Source organism: Carassius gibelio, chromosome A24, assembly GCF_023724105.1.
Source record: "Carassius gibelio isolate Cgi1373 ecotype wild population from Czech Republic chromosome A24, carGib1.2-hapl.c, whole genome shotgun sequence".
Classification (NCBI taxonomy): domain Eukaryota; kingdom Metazoa; phylum Chordata; class Actinopteri; order Cypriniformes; family Cyprinidae; genus Carassius; species Carassius gibelio.
The window spans coordinates 7,685,347-7,707,536 of record NC_068394.1 but is presented as its reverse complement, the minus strand read 5'-3'; the positions used below and the strand labels follow the sequence as shown (position 1 = coordinate 7,707,536).

At 38.6% G+C, this 22,190-nt stretch overlaps 1 protein-coding gene across 9 annotated transcripts in view; it reads right to left on the bottom strand.

The window, feature by feature from the left end:
- LOC127946294 (ribosomal protein S6 kinase alpha-3) overlaps nucleotides 1–22,190 on the bottom strand; it is a 33,714-nt gene that overhangs the window by 4,690 nt on the left and 6,834 nt on the right. For 2 of the 9 annotated variants that reach the window (XM_052542756.1, XM_052542757.1), the window contains 12 exons: nucleotides 6,811–6,955; nucleotides 6,478–6,594; nucleotides 5,057–5,138; nucleotides 4,037–4,117; nucleotides 3,845–3,924; nucleotides 3,536–3,642; nucleotides 2,910–2,947; nucleotides 2,217–2,359; nucleotides 1,735–1,805; nucleotides 468–556; nucleotides 221–285; nucleotides 25–127 (listed from right to left, as the gene is read on the bottom strand). In XM_052542756.1, the coding sequence (XP_052398716.1) occupies nucleotides 25–127; nucleotides 221–285; nucleotides 468–556; nucleotides 1,735–1,805; nucleotides 2,217–2,359; nucleotides 2,910–2,947; nucleotides 3,536–3,642; nucleotides 3,845–3,924; nucleotides 4,037–4,117; nucleotides 5,057–5,138; nucleotides 6,478–6,594; nucleotides 6,811–6,955 (1,121 nt within the window). Of the gene's footprint in view, nucleotides 1–24; nucleotides 128–220; nucleotides 286–467; nucleotides 557–1,734; nucleotides 1,806–2,216; nucleotides 2,360–2,909; nucleotides 2,948–3,535; nucleotides 3,643–3,844; nucleotides 3,925–4,036; nucleotides 4,118–5,056; nucleotides 5,139–6,477; nucleotides 6,595–6,810; nucleotides 6,956–9,858; nucleotides 10,322–18,281; nucleotides 18,634–22,190 lie in introns of those variants that run through there. The other 7 variants (XM_052542755.1, XM_052542753.1, XM_052542760.1 and 4 more) reach the window with 5 other exon arrangements.

Here is a 22,190-nt window from a genome sequence, read left to right as displayed (position 1 = left end):
ACAATCGTTTATAAGCTGACGTACCTTTGGGAGTTTTTGCTGTAAATTCTGGGTCAAAGTAGAATGTGTCGTCTGGTCTGCCAGAGGCTGGTTTGAAGGGCGGGTGAATTTCTCTTCTAAATAATTTCTTAGACAAACAAGACATGATAAAACATTAAACCCACCACACATTGATAAAGTATAATTTTTCATTGTAAATGCATGTTCCCGAAAGACTCACATTCCAGTCAATGGTAGAATAAAACGGGTGTCTCTTTATCTCTTCAACTCCATCTGGACCAGCACCTGCAGAGGAGTTCAAATCGAATTAAAGCACAAAATCTTTTTTTAAGAAGTCTCTTATGCTCACCAAAGTTTATTCATGTCTTTGATGTCACCTTTGATTAATTCAGCGCATCCTTGCAGAATAACTGTACAAAAAAAAAAAAAAAAAACCTTTGAAAGGTAGAGTATGTGAGTGGGCTTACCTAATCTATTGGAAGGGTTTCGTTTGAAAAGGCTCCTGAGGAGACTCTGAGCTTCTGAACTCAGAAAGTGAGGCATTCCAAGCTTTGCCCTACAAAAACAGGTCAAGAGTCAAGCCAGAGTTCTGATAATCAGCAAATGAAAGATCATCCCTTTATTATTAAAGGGTTAGTTCACCCAAAAATGAAAATTATGTCATTAATGACTCACTCTCATGTCGTTCCAGACCTCCGTTCATCTTAAGAACACTATTTAAGATATTTTAGATTTAGGCCGAGAGCATTCTGTCCCTGATGTTTGACCAAAATGTATTTTCGATGCTCCAACAAATTCTAACGGACCCTCTGATGTCACATGGACTACTTTGAAGATGCTTTTCTTACCTTTCTGGACATGGACAGTAGACCGTACACACACATTCAATGGTGGAACAGAAAGCTCTCGGACTAAATCTAAAATATCTTAAACGGTTTTCTGAAGATGAACGGAGGTCTTACTGGTTTGGAACGACATGAGGGTGAGTCATAAATGACATAATTTTCATTTTTGGATAACGAAACTAACTAACCCTTTAATGTACATGCTGGCCTGAATGTCACTTCCTATTTAAGTGGGCAGTTTGTTGGACCAGAATGACCTGTAATGTGACTTTGTGGTGATAAATTCAAATTATGGTAAAAATCTGTCTACACAAGCCTAGAGGTCAGATAACATAAAACGGAGGACAAAGACAAACTCGGTCACTGTCATTTGCACCGATGTCCCTTCCACAGCTAATACTTTGTGTATTCACATCAGTGGCAGTCGTCGGTTCTTATCAGTCCTCTGCAGAAGCCTCAAATGAACACAGTAATTGACAGTAACCCTCATCTTGCCCTCTCTCTAAAAGTCTGCAGTCATTCATCTAAAACCACATTACTACAGTTCCCATAGCCATCAAATTGTACGCAGATCTTTGATTATAATTACCCACCACGGCAGTGCTAGTGTGGCACGCCTGAGCGCTATTCACTCCTGAGCAGGCCGCATTATGAAGTGATGTGTGTTTTGTGTGGTTCCGTGTTTACTGATGGTTAAGTGCTTAGTCTTCAAGGTAAATAGCACTGTCAACTAAACCAAGGGCTTATATTCATCGCTACAGCACTTAGAATCCAGATGTTGCATAGACCAATTCCGCTGGCTATTCCCACTAAGAGTGGATGACTGTGTTTAGATTATAGTGTGAGGTGAGTCTCCGCTGGAGTAGAGGAAGGAGGCTGTCGCACTCACTTTAGAATCATAGTCATGGTGTCCTTGCGGTCCTTGCCTTGGAAAGGCAGCGTTCCAGTCAGCATTTCAAACTGAGGATAGAACACAAAACAAGTTGTTTCTCTGAAGTGTGATTTTATATGAATAAAAGTGCATTCACATTTTTTTTTGTTTATGTTTATCTGCCTGATGTTGCACTGACTGATGGTTGAAGGTGCTGGAATAATATTCCAGATTGTTCTGTCCCAGTTTAGATAATGTTCAAGATTTTATTTTATAATTCTATATGAATTATTAATCAATAATAAATTTGTATATCTTCTAAATGTATTTTACATTTATTTATAATATTATTAACTTATTAATAAAAAAAAAATAACAAAATAAAATTCACAAAGTAGATTGAATAAAAAATTTTAATGAGAAAACAAATGACAGAAAACACAAAATATACAGAATGCCAGAATAAACAAGAATAGAAACAGGAAGTGGCGCTCCCTCACCATGAGTACACCGTAAGACCACCAGTCAGCGCTGTAAGTGTGTCCTCTTCTGTTCACCACCTCCGGAGCCATATACTCTACCGTCCCGCAGAAAGAGTATGCTTTATTTTCGTGATCGATCGACTCCTTACTGAGTCCAAAATCTGAAGACACACACAAACACACTTTCAGTATTGCAACGTCAGTGTTGTTACTCTTAACTGCAACAACAGCTACTCAAAACTTAACTGAAATGATGATGAAATAAGTTTAAATTTGTCTTGATTTAAATTAAAGAAAGATTAGAAATACTGCCTTGGCAACTAACGATTACGTTAAAGTTGAAGAACTAAGAGTACTAAAAGAAAAGAAAAACTGAAAGAAAAAAAGCTAAAAAGAAATATAAAAAAAAGAAAAATTGACAAAAGTACAACACAATTCATAAAACCAAGATTTAAAATGAAAACTTAAAAATCCCCCCCAAAAAATAAATAATAGCACAAAACCTTATTTCCCACACATTAGCTCAGTGCAGTTCGCCATTTCATACAGCATGAGTGTGGTTTAGATGGTCATAACTCTCTACAGAGGGAAGGTTAAAGCATCTGTCTGCCCTCGCTTCAGGCTGCAGTCAAATGGTATCAACACAAAGCCCTAAATGCTCAAGGTGGCCCCATGCTGATGCAGCCAATCCAGCAATCTGAAATTACCTACCTGTCAGCTTTATGTGGCCGTCCTCATCCAAGAGAATGCTGAAATTACACAGATTCACAGCATTAAAAAGCCATTTAACAGAGCATGAACACCCTCACACAAAGGGTCTGCTGCCATTCCCACCCAGAGCCATAGGACATATCTCTGCGTCACAGCTACAAGACTACAACCATTATTTTTATAGCCCTATTCCCTGCAGACATAAATGTGATTTATGGATGACCTTACAGACAGCAGTGAGGAAGGATAAAAAATAAAAATAAAAAGAGAACGAGTGAGTGCGCTTAGAGATATAAACAGCAAAATATAAAAGCACAAAGGGATGTAAGAAAAGAAAAAATTACATTGTTCAAAATATTTTTTTTAATCTGTTATAATAACATACATATACACATATATATATATATATATATATATATATATATATATATTTAAAGTCTGTCATGTTCACCAAGACTTCATTTCATCATGATGGTCTCTTTGTTTTAAATCATACAGGTTAGAAATAAAATATAAAATAAAGAATGATAAATCAATAAGAAGCATAATGACAATTTTCATCGATTTGCATGAACCATCCTTTTAAGTTCTAGTCTAAACTGGGTTTATTTGAGGACATTCAGTACTTCTCTGGTTTCAGATCTCTGTAGATGATGCCTAGTCCATGCAGATGGTCCAGAGCTAAAGCCAGTTCGGCAAGATAAAACTTCACATCCTCCTCTGTGAACATCACCTGAGGAAAGAGAGCACATGCTTTACATATCAATCAGACAGTCTCGTCCTCTCTAAGTGGATAGTCCTGGTGAGAATAAGCTGCAAAATTGCAAGAAGCTGGTGGCTACATGAGACTCTTCTTTGTCAGTTGTTTTGGACAAAAGCATCTGTTAAATGCTTTCATGTAAATTAAATGCTTGGGGTAACCATTCGCTATTTACCTCTTTTGACAGTCGAGTAAAGAGATCACCTCCTCTTAAAAAGTCCAGAATCAGATAGAGCTTTCCTTCAGTCTGGAATGCTGCAAGAAGTACACAAGAAGAGTGTGAGAAAGAAAGAATGGCTTCATTGGTTAACAGAACATTGGAACAAGAGCTGTTCTTTATTCTGATTGGCCGATGACCAGCACTTACCATAGTGTAGTTTAACAATAAACGGATGATTAACCTCCACCAGGATGTCCCGCTCCATCTTAGTCCTGACCCGATCCCGTACTGAAAACACACGCATGAATAACACTTCTGTTTACTTCAATCAAGTACACTAACAATGCTTCTCTGCCCTCTAACAACGTTCCCCTCTGCCCAGAAATCTGGCAAAGCAAAATTACGCAGATGGCACCGGATGACTAATTAAATAAAGTAGGGAGACAAATGCAGTGCAAGAGAGACAAGAGCAGCTAAGAGCTGCAGGGGGAGGAGAGTTATTCTCCTTCTGTGGATGTAGAGGTGTTTATCATCTGGAAGGGCTGTTCTTCATAGTTGTACCATTCCATGAACATCAGTTACATTCTTAAACAGCTACGACTGGGCATTAACCAACCAGAACACTGGAACAAACAGAACCTAAACAGTTTACTGTGGAAGTAAATGCTTAGGAAGTTTTTGGAGTCATCTGGAGGCCCACGTGTTAATGAGACTTTTGAACTGTCTGTAATCTTTAGGCTTGCACACCTGCAAGACTTCCTGTCAGCGGCAAAAACAATTCATTTGCACTTTCAGCTACATGACTAAAGCCTAATGTCAAGCCTTCTTCCTGCTTTACTGTATTTGTCTCAAGGAGACAATTCATAGATGATATATGACCTATATCAATATTTGACTATTCAAAAAATATTGGCAGTGTTCAATAATAGTTATAGAAGTTACTGTTTTCAACTGAATTTGCCCTTTAAGTCGATTTCATATCGTACTAGCAGACTTGTCAATAGATGATAAACAATCACAGTGAAGTTTGATTAAATACTATGTCAAATAAGTGGTAATTTAATTTCAGCAATTTTTGTACATTTCATTTGTTATATTTATTATTTAAAAAAAAAGAGTGAATAAATTATACTTTCATATATATCTATTAAATATTCACATATATTTTTCATTAAGTTTAAAAATGATTTACACACATGCAAATTAGTGAAAAAAATTTATGAATACCTTTCAGAGTGGCTTTTTTCAGCACTTTCATTGCATACAGCTGTCCTGCATCCGGGCCTGTCGTCTTCTTCACCAAAAACACCTGCAACATATAAACAAAATCAAAGCTTCATCAAAACAACATTAAAAAAACAGGATCGGTTTCACTCATCAGTTCTTCTTGAAAACACAATTAGTTCTGTGCTGTGCAGTGACACCGTAACTATAGCTAGTGACTGTGACTACTCCATGTGCAATTCACTGAGATTGTTGTTAAAGTATGAATGAAATGAATGTCTTTTTTCACCCGCACATGGCTCAGGATTTTATCGGTGCTGATTGCTTCTCAAAGCACAATGCAAACACAAAAAACACACACACACACACACACACACACCAAATACTAAAAATATATTTGTATAGGTGGGTGGTATGACCAAAATCTTATATCACTGTGTGAGTAATTTTAAAATCACAATAAACAATATGTACACAAACAGTTATTTGGCAGTTAATATTACATAATATGCATCATTCTATTATGTAATAGCTCAATTACTTAATTAATTAAACAGATTGCACCACAGGAAAACTGAATTAACATAAGTTAATGCATTAACTAACATGAAGTAACAATAAGCAATACATTTTTACAGCATTTATTCACCTTTGTTAATGTTAATAAATAAAAATGTTCACGTTCATGTTAATTCACAGTGAATTAATGTTACAATTTTTTGATTAAGATTAAAACTTTTGATCTTAAAAAAAGATCTGCTACTAAAAATTGAAATTCAAATGAACTAAGATCCATAAATGCTATAAGAGTATTGTTTATTGTTACTCCATGCTAACTAATGTAGTTAACCAATGTTAACAAATGAAAATTTACTCTAAAGTGAAAATATTTAATGTTGAAAAAATTTGAGTATGGATTAAACTAAAATATAATACATTTATAGATCTGGCTTAAAATAAAATGCCATATATGTACCACAAGTAACAAGGAGGTCCCTGCCAGAGTTATTTTAGTATTATTTATATACTATAATATTATTAATATTTTGAATTGGCTTTTCTTTTCATATTCTCAGTTTCGATTAAAATTTGTATTAATTTTGTTATGTGCGTTTTAAATTTTCCTTAAGTATTAGTGTTTTAATATTTCTGTATTTCAACTTAAACATTTTTTCAGTTAGTTGCTAAATGTTTTAAGTTAAATGTTTGCATTTAAGTTTTTTTTAATAGTTTTTGTTAGCAACAACAACACTGGTCCCTGCTCTGTCTCTCCATGCACCAGTGGGGTCCTTGTACTAAAAAAGATTAAAGACCCTTGGTATAAACAGTATAACAGAAGCGCCACTTATTTATATATTTCTACCAACATATATAGTATAGCCTATATAAAGTCATGCTTCCCAGCACTAATTAATGTGACGTACCTTTCCGAAGGAGCCCTGTCCAAGCACCTTCCTGAGCTCAAACTGCTGCGGGTCGGCCTTCTCTGAGCCCTCTTTAACAAGATGTGTGATGCTGATCTCTTTAACAGACACTTCTTCCTGGAGAGAAGACGACAGCAAGCCAAAGAGAGAATTACATCAGCGAAAAAAACGCAAATTCTTTGACAGACGGCACAAACAAAAATTCTGACAAGTAAACCAGGAAAAAGTGATCACCAGCCAGAGAGAAAACACTTTTACTGAATTCACCCGAACCCAATAATAAAACAATAAGCGGGAATTTCTGCGAAGTAGTCCCAAACGCATCACTCTCACCCACGCCACGCACATCACAGCAGTACGAAGTTGTGTCCCACTTGTTCTCGTGTCCGACCTGGGGCTCGTCACCCTGCTCCATGACTGAGGGAGGAGGGGTTGAGGCACAGCAATCCCCCTGCAGAGTGTACCCGCTGCTGGGCTTCTGATGCACAGAGAGAGAGCAAGACCACACTCAGTAGAAAGCTCATGTAACGGACAGCTTCCCACACGGTTGCCATGACACCGCCCCCAATCCTCCTGCTCCATCACAGTAGCGGTGGGCGTGGAGAAGGGTGACTAAAGACACAACGTTCAAGCTCTTCTTTCCTCACTATCTTCCTCCCACTCTCTCTTTCACTCTTTCCATCCATTCCTCTTTGTCTCCCCCTCTAATTCATCAGCTTTCCATGTCCACATGGTGAGATGATGTCATCCTACGTTGGCGTATCAGCAAAGTGTCTCTCATGCAAGCGATGAAAGTTTATGGGCACAGACGGTCCTCCATCGCTCAATATACTGAGACCCAAACAATAACAAAACCATGATGCATTAAGAAACAGTAGCTGGTCAGACAACGTTCAACTGAAATGAAACCAGGGTGCTGTGGGTGGTTGCCAGGGTGTTGCTACAGCATGAGGTTGCTAAGATGTTTTGGGTGGTTGCTAAGGTATACTGGGTGGTTGTGACGAGTGGGGCGGGGCCGAGAGCCGTGGGAACGGGTCGAGGCCGGTGGAGAAATTGGAAATGAGCGACACCTGCTCTACTCACCGGTATGGAGTCCCACGGAGGAGATCCGGAAGGATAAATGAGTGGACAACAGTGAAGGACGAGAGAGGACCAGGCCTGGGTTTTATTTTGTGTTTATTTTATCATTAAAATTTTATTTGAATGTTCGCCAGTTCCCGCCTCCTTCTCGTCAGTTACATAAAAAGGTAGATTGGCCTAATTTGAATATGAAAAATAAAAGTGGTCAAACTAGGGTTGCGTTCCACTTCACTTTTAGACACATAGTCTTAAACTTCCCTAAGCACTTCCCCTCAGGGGAATCCCTGTTGCCATATTGAAGTGCGTTCCACTTCGTGACCTTCGACCCCTCGGTTTTCACCAAGGGCATGAGTCTACTTCAGATGTACACTTCAGGTAGCTCCATAGATCCCAATGCAACATGATTGTGCAATCATCATAGGTCACCTTAATTTACCCACCGCTTTAAACAACTATGATATATTAATTTTTTAAAAATATTTAAAACAGTGAATGCATCCCCACGCACATATAGAATGGTGCATTAAGCAAATTTGTAAGGGGAATTCTTTCTTCAATCTGGAGAGTGACAACTGAATCATAATCAATATTAAATCCTGATGACACAATGAGTCATTTGACTAAACTGCCAAAAAATCAGGACAAAAGTAACATTTATTGTTGCTCTCTGCATTCTGTTCTCAATACCATTTGGGAAAAAAGGCGCTAAACACTGTGCAGCATGTTTGTATTTTACTCTGAACACACCCAGATATTTTCCACAATCCTCTATGTAAAGCTCACAAGACTTGTGTAATGTCCACCTTCACAAATATCTGGGAATTCCCTCTTCCTCCCATCTCCGGTGTTATCTCTAAAGTCAGTAGAACCATAAATACCTCAGAGTCCCATCGAGAGCGATACGGAAGCGAGGCCAGTGAATCCTCCATCCTATTCCAGCCCAGTTCAGTCTGGGATTGTGTCAGCCTAGGCTCCCTCAGAGCAGCCAGCATCCTGCCATGAGGTGCTGGATCTCCATCCAGCCCAGACAGTGTTTCTAACATTTTTGTCACTTCCTGAACCCCCGCTGGCAAGTCAAGGGTATGAAGGTGTATCCGTCTTAGTCTAGTCCAGGCTGTAGAGTGTGTTTCTAAACACCAAATGAAGCCCTCTTCAGATTCCTAGGCTTTTTAAGTTCTTGCTAAAAAAAACATAGGAAAGGGTCTGCAAGAACTTGGGATTCTTCTCTGGAAGCATTCAGAAATCTACAAAGCTTCAATGCAAGCTCTGTTTTCCAGAGATATGAAAGAGAAATCATTGGACCAATCGATGGAGGGAAAGAAACACAAAGGGAGGGAGGCATGATGAATCCGCTGTTCACCTGCATCACACTAAACACATACAAGCATCCAAGCAGCAGCACTTCCCCGCCTCTCTCCTCAGCTCTCGCTGAGCATAATTCACAGCTCATCTCAATGTCGCCAAGAATGGAAACTGATACTTCAGAATGAGAATGAATCGCTAACGCTTAAGAGTCCAAATGGAAGTCGACAAAAATACATGATGAGCTATTTATTTGAATCTTATAAACTTCCACTACAAATCACAGCCATGTGTACTACAAAGATCGAATGAGTATGATGAAGACTTTAGGCCTGATTCCAGCATGCTTGTTTGTGAATGATTGTGTCCGATTCGTGTCTGATAGAGAGCTGTTCTCCAGTGTGTGTGTGTGTGTGTGTGTGTGTGTGTGTGTGTATATCTGTGGACTGTGGTTGAAGTGTTGTGTGTTGGTATTGTAGAGACTGTGATTCAGAGTACAGATGGTGACAATACAGGATGTGCATGTACCATGTAATCACTGACCAAAAGAGCACCTTTATCACACATACAAACAAAGATGTATCTCATTGGTCTAAAAAAAAAAAAAAAAAAAAAAAAAAATTAATTCACATCTACTAAACACCATCATATTTAAAAGGTTTTGTACCTGCATACCTATATAAAATAAGTATGTATTTTAAAAACATCAATTAGATTTCAAAACTATATATAAATACTGAATCTTAATTATCACATTTAACTTTGTATTCTTTATTTTTTGTAGATGACTACAAAATGAAGTTAAGTGAAAAAAAAAACACCTACAAACTCACATTAATACATTTGAATAAACTTACAACTTACTCATAATTTAATATAGAATAAAATAGTATGTTTTCCATAACCTGTAAGTGAGTGTCTAATAAATGCCTTCCGGAGGTACACGTCAGCTTTGGAGCCAAGCGGAAACCTGATCACTGTCCAGAGTACAGTACTCACCGTTCTGCAGGGGAATCTTTCAGGCCGTCTCTGAAACAGCCTCCGTAGAGCCTTCAGTCTACATTGCAGCATACAGATCACTGGCTCACCGAAAACAAGCATCCAGGACTTAAAAGCTCCCATACCGCTTCTGCCCTACTTCTGCCTCTGGTCTGGAGGAACACGGTCCAAGTGAGTGAGTGCCAGGATATGCAAGAATTTGTAAGGAGTGAGTGCCCGGATGACAATCACTGATTCACTGAGGGGGGAAGCCCAGTCCTGAAGGAGGGAGTGTTGAAGCCAAACTGGTAGATTCCCCTCCTGAGAACCCGTCCTGGAGATCCCCACACACTCCTCACAGCTGACCAGTCACACAGAGACACATACACACAAGGCTCAGCCTTGTTTCAGGATGTCGGGCTACAGCTGAGATTAACAACACCTGTTGTGTACAGTCCAGTGGTGCATAGCCAGAACTATTGCCTTCAAACAGTCTATAGGTGTGCAGAACACAGTGGACCTTCAATTAACTCCACGGACACTTACAACACCCTACAACCGATTTACAGAAGTAATCAATGTTGATAACTAGAGACCACTATGACCCATGGCCATGAAAAATGATAAAAAGTATGTGTCATGTAGCTGACTAACATGGATGAGGGTTTTGTCAAAAATTACTTAAATTAATAGTTTTGCATCATGTGCCATTTTTTTGTGTTTATGAATTGTGCTTGAAAAAACGTTGAAGAAACGTGAAATTAAAAAAAAAACAAGAAAACATCAATTTTGGGGTCAAGTGGCACCGTAAAAAATGCTGGCAGGGCAAGTAAAATTTGGGGCGAGCAGAAACAAAACATTTAAAATACTGATAAAAGTTACTCAAAAGTTTATTTTAAACAACTACAATAACTCAATTCACCTGAAAACAGAAAAGGAGTATTAATCCATCTGCAAGGTTGGTACATTTTGAAACCAACACATTAAGGAAACTGGTCAAATATTGTCTAAATAATCAGCCTGACCGAAATATCTGTGCATGACTTCTTTACAAACCCCATTTCCTTTTAACACCATTGATTACCCAAGAGGACATTACTCAGGGACAATACAGGCTTATAGACATCGCCAAAGAGGAACATACAATCTATTTTCCACCTCTCCATGCTTGTAGATCATGTGAGCTGTATGTATGGAATTCTGGGAGTCAGTTTCACTAAAGCCGCTTGCGCAACACAATTAACAACTTGGCTGGCCGGGCTCTCAGGTCCTTGAAGTCAGAAAGACCAACTCTATGCTCCATTCACAGGATGCCACACTCACCATTTTCCACTCAGATGACACAAGCTCAACCAACAGCTCTGAAAAGTGCATTTTATCATGGTACAAGGAGAGTTTCCTATTATGATAAGTCAGGAACTAATAAACAGAAGCCAAATAAGGCGAACTCTGTCTGATATAGACAGTGCTCTGGGTTTTGGTTTTGAGTATGTGTGTGAGAGCAATGTGTTATGCAACTCAACTGAGCAGGTTTCTGACCTCAGAGAGCAGCTGTGAGATCCCTAAGGATCCAGTTTCTCTCATTGTACTGATGAATTTCAAGGTCATTTGTAGTAAATGACAAGTGAGAGTCTGACACTCCATTCTAGAACTGTTACTCTTAAACACTTAAAACTCAAAGATTTCAGAGACAGGTGCATTGTGGAAACTCAGAGAAGATCAATATAAGCACACAAATAAGCAGCGCATGACAGTATAAATATAATCGAAAATAAACTGTGGTTCTCATTTGAGAGGGACAGAAGTTTGAATAAAGCTCGCCACATTTCATGATTTCATTTGCATTCATTCATTTCTTGTTCTTTTTCTTTCACTATTTTTAATAGAATTGGCAAAAAGCTAACATAAAAATAATCTAAAATAAATAAATTAAAAATAAAAGATTAAATATTTATTAATATTAAATATTAAAGGGGTCATATGATGCGATTTAAATTTTCTTTGGAGCATTAAAGCTCTTGGTGCGTAAAGAAGATCTGTAAAGTTGCACTTAGTTAAGAGTAAAGTCTCAAATCCACAGAGATATTTTTCATCAAAGTTAAGACTCTGCCACGCCCCTCATTCAAACACGCCCCCACATCTCTATGTCACTATGTGGAAAAATATTTGTGTAATGCCGCCTAAATGTTCAAAGAAAGAAGGCGTGGTTTCAGTAACCGCAGTTAGTGTTGAAGCAGCCATGTCAGGCAGATGCTGTGAGTATCTAGGTGAAAGCAAAAGCACTTTATTTGGCCTTCCGAAAGTAGATGCATTTAGGAAACTTTAAGTTTTTATGGACGACCATTTCCTGAATCTAGGAGAGGAGGTAATTCTGACTTTGCTAATACAATCTGACACTTCTGAATCAGCTACTGTAAGTATGTTTTTTTTATTATTAGTTTAAGTATTTGCTATTGACTGTGGAGTTTTGTGTGTGTATGTGTGTGTTTGTGTGAGTGAGTGAGTGAGTGAGTGTTTGAGTGAGTGAGTGAGTGAGTGAGTGAGTGAGTGAGTGAGAGAGAGGGTCACATCAAAGTGGAGTCAGCTGTCTTAACCATCCATGGCTGGTGTACTACAAACATAAATGATCTTCATCACTGTGTCTGTCTGTCTCTCTCTCTCTCTCTCACACACACACACACACACACACACACACACACACACACACACACACACACACACACACACACACACACACACACACACACACACACACACACACACACACACACACACACACACACACACATTAATACTTAAGAGGCTAAAAAACATATTTGCAAATAAATAATGATTAAAATAATGTATATTAATATATAATATTAATATTATATATTTATTTTTTTAATAATTAATTTCAAGTGACATCAAAACAGATTAAAAAAGGTTATCTCAATAACATATCCAATATCAATCCATATTCTTAAGAAAAAAAGAAGTGTGTGCATTTTTTAAGGGACAAAAAGATTTCTACATGAAGATAATGGAAGAGAGATGGAGGTATCATTTATTCATGCATTTCCGAGGGCGGATAGGAAGATCAATAGAACTAATCAATTATAAGTGAGCTACTTCTCAATGCAGTCCGACTCAATGCTTTGGCCCACGGCACTAAGATTTCTGTAATATTTCAACTGACAGAAACAATCAGGAACTGAATGACTAATCCAAAAAGATGTCTGAAGACAACTAGGCAAAGAACCCACAAAAGCCAGAGCATGTATTCTGGGTTTCTGTGATTTTTAAAGGTCAGAGGTTTGAACTGAGTCAAAAACTAAAATCTGATTATCTTGTTTCCGGGCTCCTCTGGGTGGTTTGCAAGTCACAATAATACCCACTGTATCCAAACTGTGTCTCCCTTTGTGTCCAACTCCACAATATCAAGTTCCTGACAATGTCTGTGCTGCCTGTGAACTCGAAATGTCTGGAAAGCAAAGAAAACATAAAAGAGATGAAACGAATAGACAAAAATGGAAAGAAATAAATGAATGCTCTGTCCTCCTTTCCAATGCAGAGAAATCAAAATGTCAGTCAGATTCATTTGATTTTGACAAATGCAAATTTTAATGCATACTTGCACAAATAAGGATAATTTTTAATAAAAACTATAACATATGTCTCTATTTGAACAAAATGCTGCACATTAATGTAAATCTTAACTCTGCAGACACCGATTGAAAAGCATTTGTTTCAGTCTAATGACGCAAATTCGCAAATTTTTCAAATAGTTTACACGTTAATGAATTGCACTGGGCCTTGTTCGTTAGTAGGTGTGTGTGTGTGGGATGTGAAATGCTGTAAACTGCGAAAATGAAGTCTCAAAATCCAAATGAAATTAGTGTGTAATGTTGTTTAGAGCCCGACCGATATATCGGCCGGCCGATATTATCGGCCGATATGAGCTAATTGCATTTAAATCGGCATCGGCGTTTATAACGGCCGATGAAACATGAGAAACAGTCTCATATTCTTCACTCATGTTATGAGTGTTGCATAGTTTGCCCACCAGAGGGCGGTCTGCAGCTCCAGAGTTGCAACAGCGCCAGAAATCCACAAAGAAGAAAGCGATCAGCCAAGCCACCCAGGTGAGTCTGTCGTTCGTCATGTGAAATGATTGTAGATTTAGTTCATACACTGTATATAAAAACGGTGTGGTAGTTCTAGTTAACGGTACTATCATTATCACTTCTAAATATTCTGTAACATCACTTACAGCAGCTAATGCATTGCTATATTAGATTAGCCACAAAGCTAATACCATGTTTATCAGTGGAAGAGCGCGAACGTTAATAAGAGGTCGAACTATAAAGTTAGCGTTTAGTGCTTATTCTATTGCGGTGTGTTTCCCACATAATGACCGCGTAATGGGCCTTTCACACAGGACGCGGTATGCACAGCGCTTGGCCGCTGGGTTTAGCGTTGCCCTTCAGATACAACGCGATTTGCCCTGCTCTGCGCTATGGCGTAGGCGGAGTTTTAAAAACTTTTAGCGGGAGCTCTTTCATAGTCTGTTGTTCCTCTTTTCGGTCAGCAGCAAACATGTATCTGTCCCGTTGTAAGAAGCGAGCGATAGCGCTAGTCCTGCTGATGAGAATTAAGAGAGAAGCAAGGAAGAAGAGGCTACCCTCAGGCCCAGGGAACAATTTGGTGAATTCAGGCTGGTTACGTTACTCTAACGCTAATATAGCTTCCTTTTTAGCAGGCCCCTTAAATGCTTGCTATTAACTTGTTTGAAGGTGGTTCTTCTCAAAATTGACAGCGGTGTGTTCATGGCACTAACGTTAACCATTTTGATTCAGACTGCACAAAGAGAAGAGGAGAAGATATACGGGTCCGTTGTGAATGTGTCTGTGAGAGCAAATATAGTGTAGTTACAGTAACTACAGTAGGTCGTCAGAAATGATTAAATCAGAGGGGACATGTAAATAAATGTGAGCTGAACAAGCGCTTTTTTCTTTTCTTTTTTTTTCTTACATATTGTTTCAAAGCAGCTTTACAGACATAACAGGAAAATTTTGAAATAATATTGTTAAATATAAGGAGGTTAATACCTATTGCTTGACAAATAAAAAAAAATATATATATTTCTCATTTTTGCCTATGTAGGAGATCCCTGTTTATTATTATTATAATTCTAATGATGACATGAGTAATGATACATGGTGATATTATTAATACACATGCTTATTCTTTCTATGTCTCTCTTTCTGCCCTACAGATGGCTGAAAAAGGTGAAAGATGTAGCAGCAAAAGTGTGGGACTACTTCTGCAAATACTTTAACTTTAGTATTATAATTTATTTACAGTACACACACAGACTGTTAAAATCAGCTTCAACTGGAAGAAAGTAAAAGTGTTAAATGTTTAAAATCAGACTGTTTTTTGATCGTTAAAAAATATATACTTTTGATGTGCAATTGTTTAGTGATTGAGACCGTAATCTAAGGCTTTTTTTTTTACATAAATCCCTTCTGGAAAATGGTTTATACAGCCCACATACATAGAACAGGCAGATATTTTGCCATTGAATGTTATGTAAGTGCAGCTTATAGGAAATGGGTCTAATATCCAGTTTATTTTCAAAATCAAAATATCGGCTTATAAATCGGCTCTTTTCAAGTTAATATCGGCATCGGCATCGGCCCCCAAAAATCCATATCGGTCGGGCTCTAATGTTGTTGTTAGAGTATAAATAATATCTGTAAAATTCTAAAGCTCAAAGTTCAATGTCAAGCAAGATATTTGATTTAACAGAATTCGCCTACAATGAACGACCCGTTTGGACTACATCCCTCTAGTTCCTGCAGTAATGACGTCACTAAAACAGTTTTTTGACTAACCTCCGCCCACATTAATTCACAAAAAAGGGGGCGTGGCCTTGTTGCTCTCCAACGGAGAAGGAAGAGCTGTGTTTGTGTTTGTCGCCATGTCGTTTGAGTCCAATCATCTTTGTTTGGGCTTCCCAGGGACGCTGTACTTGGAGATTAATGGTTACAATTTATGTTTAACTCGGTTCTGGAAAATTATAATTCGCATGTGAAGCAAATTTCGCTGAGGACAGCTTGCTGAGGACAACTTTCTCAATCAGTTTAATGCCGGATTTGCACAAAGATTATTCTTGAAAGATGGAGCAGTTCCCTCTTTGTCTGGAGAAGGTGTTGTTTATGGACCACAACCGGTAAGTGTATTTTATTATTTAAGTTGGTGCGTTTAACAGTTTCTGTAACTTATTACACAAAGGGCAACGCTGTTTAGCTTTGTTAACTAGATGTTAGGGCTGCGCAAAAAAACGAACGCGATTTTCATGCGCATCTCGTCAGTAAAAACGCTCCTGTGACTACAAATAGATCTCCAGCACATGCTCCTGCCCACTTGCTTCTCAAAACTACTCCAAAACTAGTCCAACCGCGTTTGCAGGAGGGCAGCGTGCTGTAAGCTGCTGTCGAATCACAACACAGGAACTGCTGGCCCAATCAGAACTCGTTACATATTTCTGAAGGAGGGACTTTATAGAACAAGGAACACATCAGCCCGTTTTTCTGACAGTGAAAACAGCGGTATACAGATAGGTGAATTGTGTGAACAATACTAGGGGTGCTCTGATCACGATTGGCCGATCGTTAATGCGCATCGCGTCAGTAAAGCCGGTTATCTAATCAGCGATTAATTCCATCAGGTGCGTGATTTCACATAGAGCAGCTGTTACTACACAGAGCCGTTGTTAACTGAGGAGATGCGCCAAAAAACGCTGAAAATGAAGTGGATTTGCGCATCTTCTCTATTAACAAAGGCTCTCTGTAGTAACAGCTGCTCTATGTGAAATCACGCACCTGATGGAATTAACCGCTGATTAGAGAACCAGCTTTACTGATGAGATGCGCATAACGATCGGCCGATCGTGATCGGAGCACCCCTAAACAATACTGTGTTTTTTACACGCGAAACATGAACACATGTTATATTGCACACTATAAACACAATCAAAGCTTAAAAAAAATTCATAAAACGGGACCTTTAATCATTTTGAGTCCAATTTTATCCCATACCAGAAAGACCAGACCAACACACAACACCAAACAGACAGTCAACCTGGTTTTGAATCAAAGGTGCCAAAAACACATCTGTATCACATTTCACCTTAAAACCAAATGGATATTTTGCATAAAGCAAATGAAGCCTATCATAAAAATAATGGCACAATGCAAATCTTAATGTTCTTAACATTGAATGTTTTTAAGCAAAAGGGTAATACTTCATAAAAAAAAAAGTTCAATTAGCTTTAATGAACATACAGCAAATAATACTTTTATTTGCAACTTCTACACACTAAAGTTTGGGGTCAGTAAGATTTTCTTCTTAAACTGAAAAAAAAAAAAGTCAGTTTCCACAAAAATATTAAACCATTTTCAACACTGATAATAATAAGAAATGTATCTTGAGCAGTAAATCGGCATATAAAATGTATTCAAACTGAAAATAAATATTTTAAAATGTAATACAATTTCATAATATTGCACAATAATACTTATTTAAACATAATACTTGAAACATGAAAAACATCTTACTGATCCCAAATTTTTATACTTATATTTGACTTCAAATTAAGTGCAGATTTATAAACATTTTAAAATTATCATTAAATAAATGTAATGTATTATGAATTAAAATGTACATAAACTGTGACAATATATTAATACATTACATTTAAATTAATTAATACATTTTATTTAGAATTTAGGGTGAAATAAGAGCCAAAAGTGTTCTTGATAGATTTCATCTGAGCCACTGTGTAACATACAAGCACACAAAAAAAAATTCTCAACCACAAACACATGTCCTCGTTGTCTATGTCTAGTCATCATCAATGTCCCTATTAGTTTTGTTTCTCAGGGGCCCTTTTCTGGAGCCAGGTCCACTAATTGCAAAAGTTCAAACTGTGCCGAACTTTCAGTCTCTAGGGCACAAAGCATTCGTTCATTAGAGAAGGACGCAACAAAAGAACACATGCACAGCACAATCTGAAACAGAATTACGAGTAAGTGTGGCCAAAACTGGAGAGCTGAGGGAGATTTAAAACTATTTCATGCTCTAGACATTCTGACAAATAAATGTTTCAGTCCTTTGACGTGGTTCTTCCTGCTCAAAACGGCAATGAGCAAAAAAACACAACAATGACATAAACTACACTTCCTTCTACTGTACACACTACATCCTTAATACATCATCCATTTCCTCCTCATGCCCTCTTCCCTTGACCTATAAGAAAAATGTATGAAACGTCTCCCCCTTAAAAGTAAGGTAACACATTTAACGGTTTAAATCAGATCTGCTCAACCTTCAGAAACCATATGTGAGCTTTAATCGGTCTAATAATTCATATATTGACAAAACCGAAGGGCTCTCACCCGTGTGTTTCTCTGCCTGATCCGCAAGGGAAACATTTTCAGCATGATCCTGTCCACATGTCAGTCACTTCACGCTGTGGACGGTTAATCCAGAATCCTTGTCGAAGGTGGCAGGGGTGTACACTTAAGGGTCCGACTGTGTTGCAGTTATACATGCACACAAAAGACAAATAAAAGGAAACGCCTGCTCAGGAAGGGCCTACAGCTGCAGGTCACCACTGAGATTAGACCATGTCCCGCCCTGGTTTCCTAGGCAACACCCGCACAGGAAGAGGCACATCTGACCAAAGAGAGCATCACTACTATATCAGCCATGAACATACAAGTAGGGCTGTATATGAGTGTGTACACTCATGCAAAGAAAGTCTCAGTTTCCTGTCGCTTGGTCTTTCATACATCCTCCACAGTTAAATAATGCTTAGGACCAGGACCATTGCTAATATTTTAAGGTGTGGGGCCCTTTTAACCCAAGAGATGCTGGAAATTATATTAAATAGCCTATCTTTTTTTCCGGCTGAGATTCAGTCTGCGTCAGATCATCCAGGGCTGAACCAGTTCACGTGGCACCGGATCAAGTTCAAAGTTGTGTGTTATTTTTTCATCTGCTTCATCCAACTTCCTGTGCTGAATGACAGAGCAGGAATCCTCCCATCGGCCCCCTGTTCTTGGAAAGCGCTCAGGAAGTGCGGCACCCTGACGAGGACATTACATCACCTTCAGATCCTGACCTCGCAGGCATGTAAAAACCTCCTCTCACACGTGGAGCTGCGCCAAGACTGCCTCCCAACATGCCTTCAGATGTGGAAAAACATCGTCCCTGTCTCCTTCTTGTCTCAGAGGGAAGAGAACAATAAACAGCACAGAGCGCCTAACGTTGAACGAAGCTGAACACAGAATCGGAAGAGTTTATTGATAGAAAGACAGAATGATGTGAGACCAGGGTCTAAAATTCATTTTTCCACCACCCATGAATATTGGACATTAAATAATGGATGTAATGATACAAACTTCCTATACATCGGGAAGAAGGAGGCGGGAACCGGCGCACAATCAAAACTCATTTTAATATCCAAAATAAATACAAAATGGCGCACCAGCCCCTCGCGGACGACTGGTGCGCGCAAATAAAAAGCAACCACATAAAATAATGCCCCAGGCCTGGTCCTCTCTCGTCCTTCACGGTCGTCACTCCAGTTTTATATCCTTCCATCTCCTACGTGGGACTCGATACTAGCGGTGGGGCTCAGGTGTAGCTCATCTCCAATCACTACACCTGGCCTCACTCCTCGTTCCCACGCCTCTCGGCCCCGCCCCACTCGCCACAATGGACAATAAACTACATCCTGCAAAATTTCTATAGGAATGTTTTCAAGAAGTTAATAAAAAGCAATTTAAAAAGCCAATAAAGAAAACAAATAATAGCAACAACACTAAAATTAATCAGAATAATAATAATGATGTTTATGAAACAAAATTATATACATGCTTTATTTTATAATGATAATATATTTTAACAGTGATATTGTAAAATATTACTCCAATTTATTACAACGGTTTTCTATTTGGATATATTTTAAAATGTAAGTTATTCCTGTAATGGCAAAGGTGAATTTCAGCATCATTACTGCAGTTTTCAGTCTCACATGATCCTTCAGAAATCATTCTAAAATGCAGAGTGCTCAAGAAATTTATTATTAGCATTATCAATGTTGAAAACAGTTTTGCTGCTTCATATTTTTGCTAAGACTGTGATACATTTTTCAGGATTCTTCGATAACATTTCATTTGAAATAAAATTCTTATGTTACATTATAGATGTCTTTACTGTCACTTTTGATTAATTTAATGTATCCTAGCTAAAAAGTATTCATTTAAATAAAAAAGTATTCAAAAGAAAAAAAAACAACTTTTGAATCATATGTAAAAAATTGCATAGCCTCATTTGCCTTTAATATGTCAAGTGGACTTCCACATGCCATGTCCTTCATGCAGCGCAATGGACAGCACTTACTCATCCTGACACAGCATAGACTGCAGTGCTCACTGCAGAAAATAGCAGCATTTTCTCAGTGAGTCTCTCCTACTGCTTCTCAGACGTGTCTGTCTTATCAAAACACTCACTGGAGTCATTCACAATTATTGTCGTTGTGGCACTAGGCCACCGATGTATGAGATGAAGGGCGTTTTAACTGCAGAGTGAGTGCTGCTGAAGAAGACATTTGCATTAAAGCCAACAGAGACAAGCTTAATGAAACCCCTCTCTAGATCTCAATAACTTTTCAACAACCCCCCCCCCCATCCTCCACAATCTCTTAAAATGATTTTCTTTTTTTCTTCCTCTGCCTTCAATTTCCTCTCTGGCTGCAACTTTACTTTCCTCGTTTTTTTTTTTTTCACATTCCTTTGTCATGTGTTCATCTAGGCAGTACAGACCAGAGCTTAAAAATAAAAATGAACAATGGATCAAAGTCAATGTGAGAGAATTTCAGACCACTTGACGCTCATAATGCTATGGAAAGAGTATGTGCGTTCCAGCCGTTTTACATTTATCTGATCACATCCATGTGATGTGGTCTTAATAGCGGAGTTAAAAACTTTCTATAAATAAATAATGTTTGCACCATATGCAATATTTAGAAACTGTGCTACATTTTAAATACATTCTTGATTAATAAAAGTAAACGTATTTTTATAATATATATATATATATATATATATATATGTGTGTGTGTGTGTGTGTGTGTGTGTGTATGTGTGTGTGTATAAAACTTTTTCCCTTCACAGATCAATATATGATGCTAACCCCCACCCCTACCCCGAGGTGAAGTGGCAGGGTAGGGCAATTAAAAATCTGACCCATTGGCCCGACTGTGTCAGCAGAAAAAATCCTCACTGTTGATCCCTGCAGACTGAAGCTTTGTTGCACTGTGCCCCTCATCATCACCCCGAGATACAGAAAGACTTTCTGGGTTCTGACCGATCCCCCACCCCACTTTTGAGGCTGTGAGTCTGCCGTGCTAATGAGAGCCTGTCCTTGCAGCTCTTGTGCACAGGAATGAAGATGAATCAATTCTCCCACACTTATTCAGCTGGGAACAAAGAGCAGAGTTTAACCAACACCGATTCAGAGGGTCTCGGACCGCTCCAAAGTCGCACGCCACGTCTCTGACACACACCCACTCTCGCTCTCTCATACATACAGAGTGCCGTCACACCGCTATTGTGTCCAGGTTATGTGGGACGTTAGAGGAAAGAGCTTCACAATGAAAGATCCACAGGAAGCCTTTAGTACGAATTAATGCCATTACCCAGTATAACCTCTGTGAGTGTGTGTGTTACACACATCATGGACACATGTATCCAAAGACCCAGCAAACAGGCAGAGAGGGCCATCACTCCCAGGAAGCTCTACTGATCCTCAAGCATTAGAGCACTGTAAGTGACCAGCTGCGACCCATCACGACGCCGCTGGGACTGAGGATGGGGTGGGGAAGGACTGTGACTGAATCATTGCCTGGTCACGCCATCAGCATCATGTGTAAACAGGTCTTAATAGATCTGTCAGTAAACAGACCCATGTTTTAATCAATCAAGAGGGTATTATGGGTATTTTCGACCAACTGGTGCAGGATCATATGGCCTGTAACTGAAAATAGATGGACTGATCTCGGTTGGGAAACAGGAAGGAACACTGCAGAGAAATGTAATCCTGAAAAAGCCAAAAGTTTACATAAATATATACGAACACAGTAAACACATTCACATTAACATGACTATGCACTGCACTCGAAAGACTGCCTAAAGAGACCTAATTTATCATGAAAGTCAGAACAATAGTCAGAAAAACAGAGTTGTGTTTCATACATTGCTACACTACTGACAATTGCCGACAACATTTCACAAATGCAC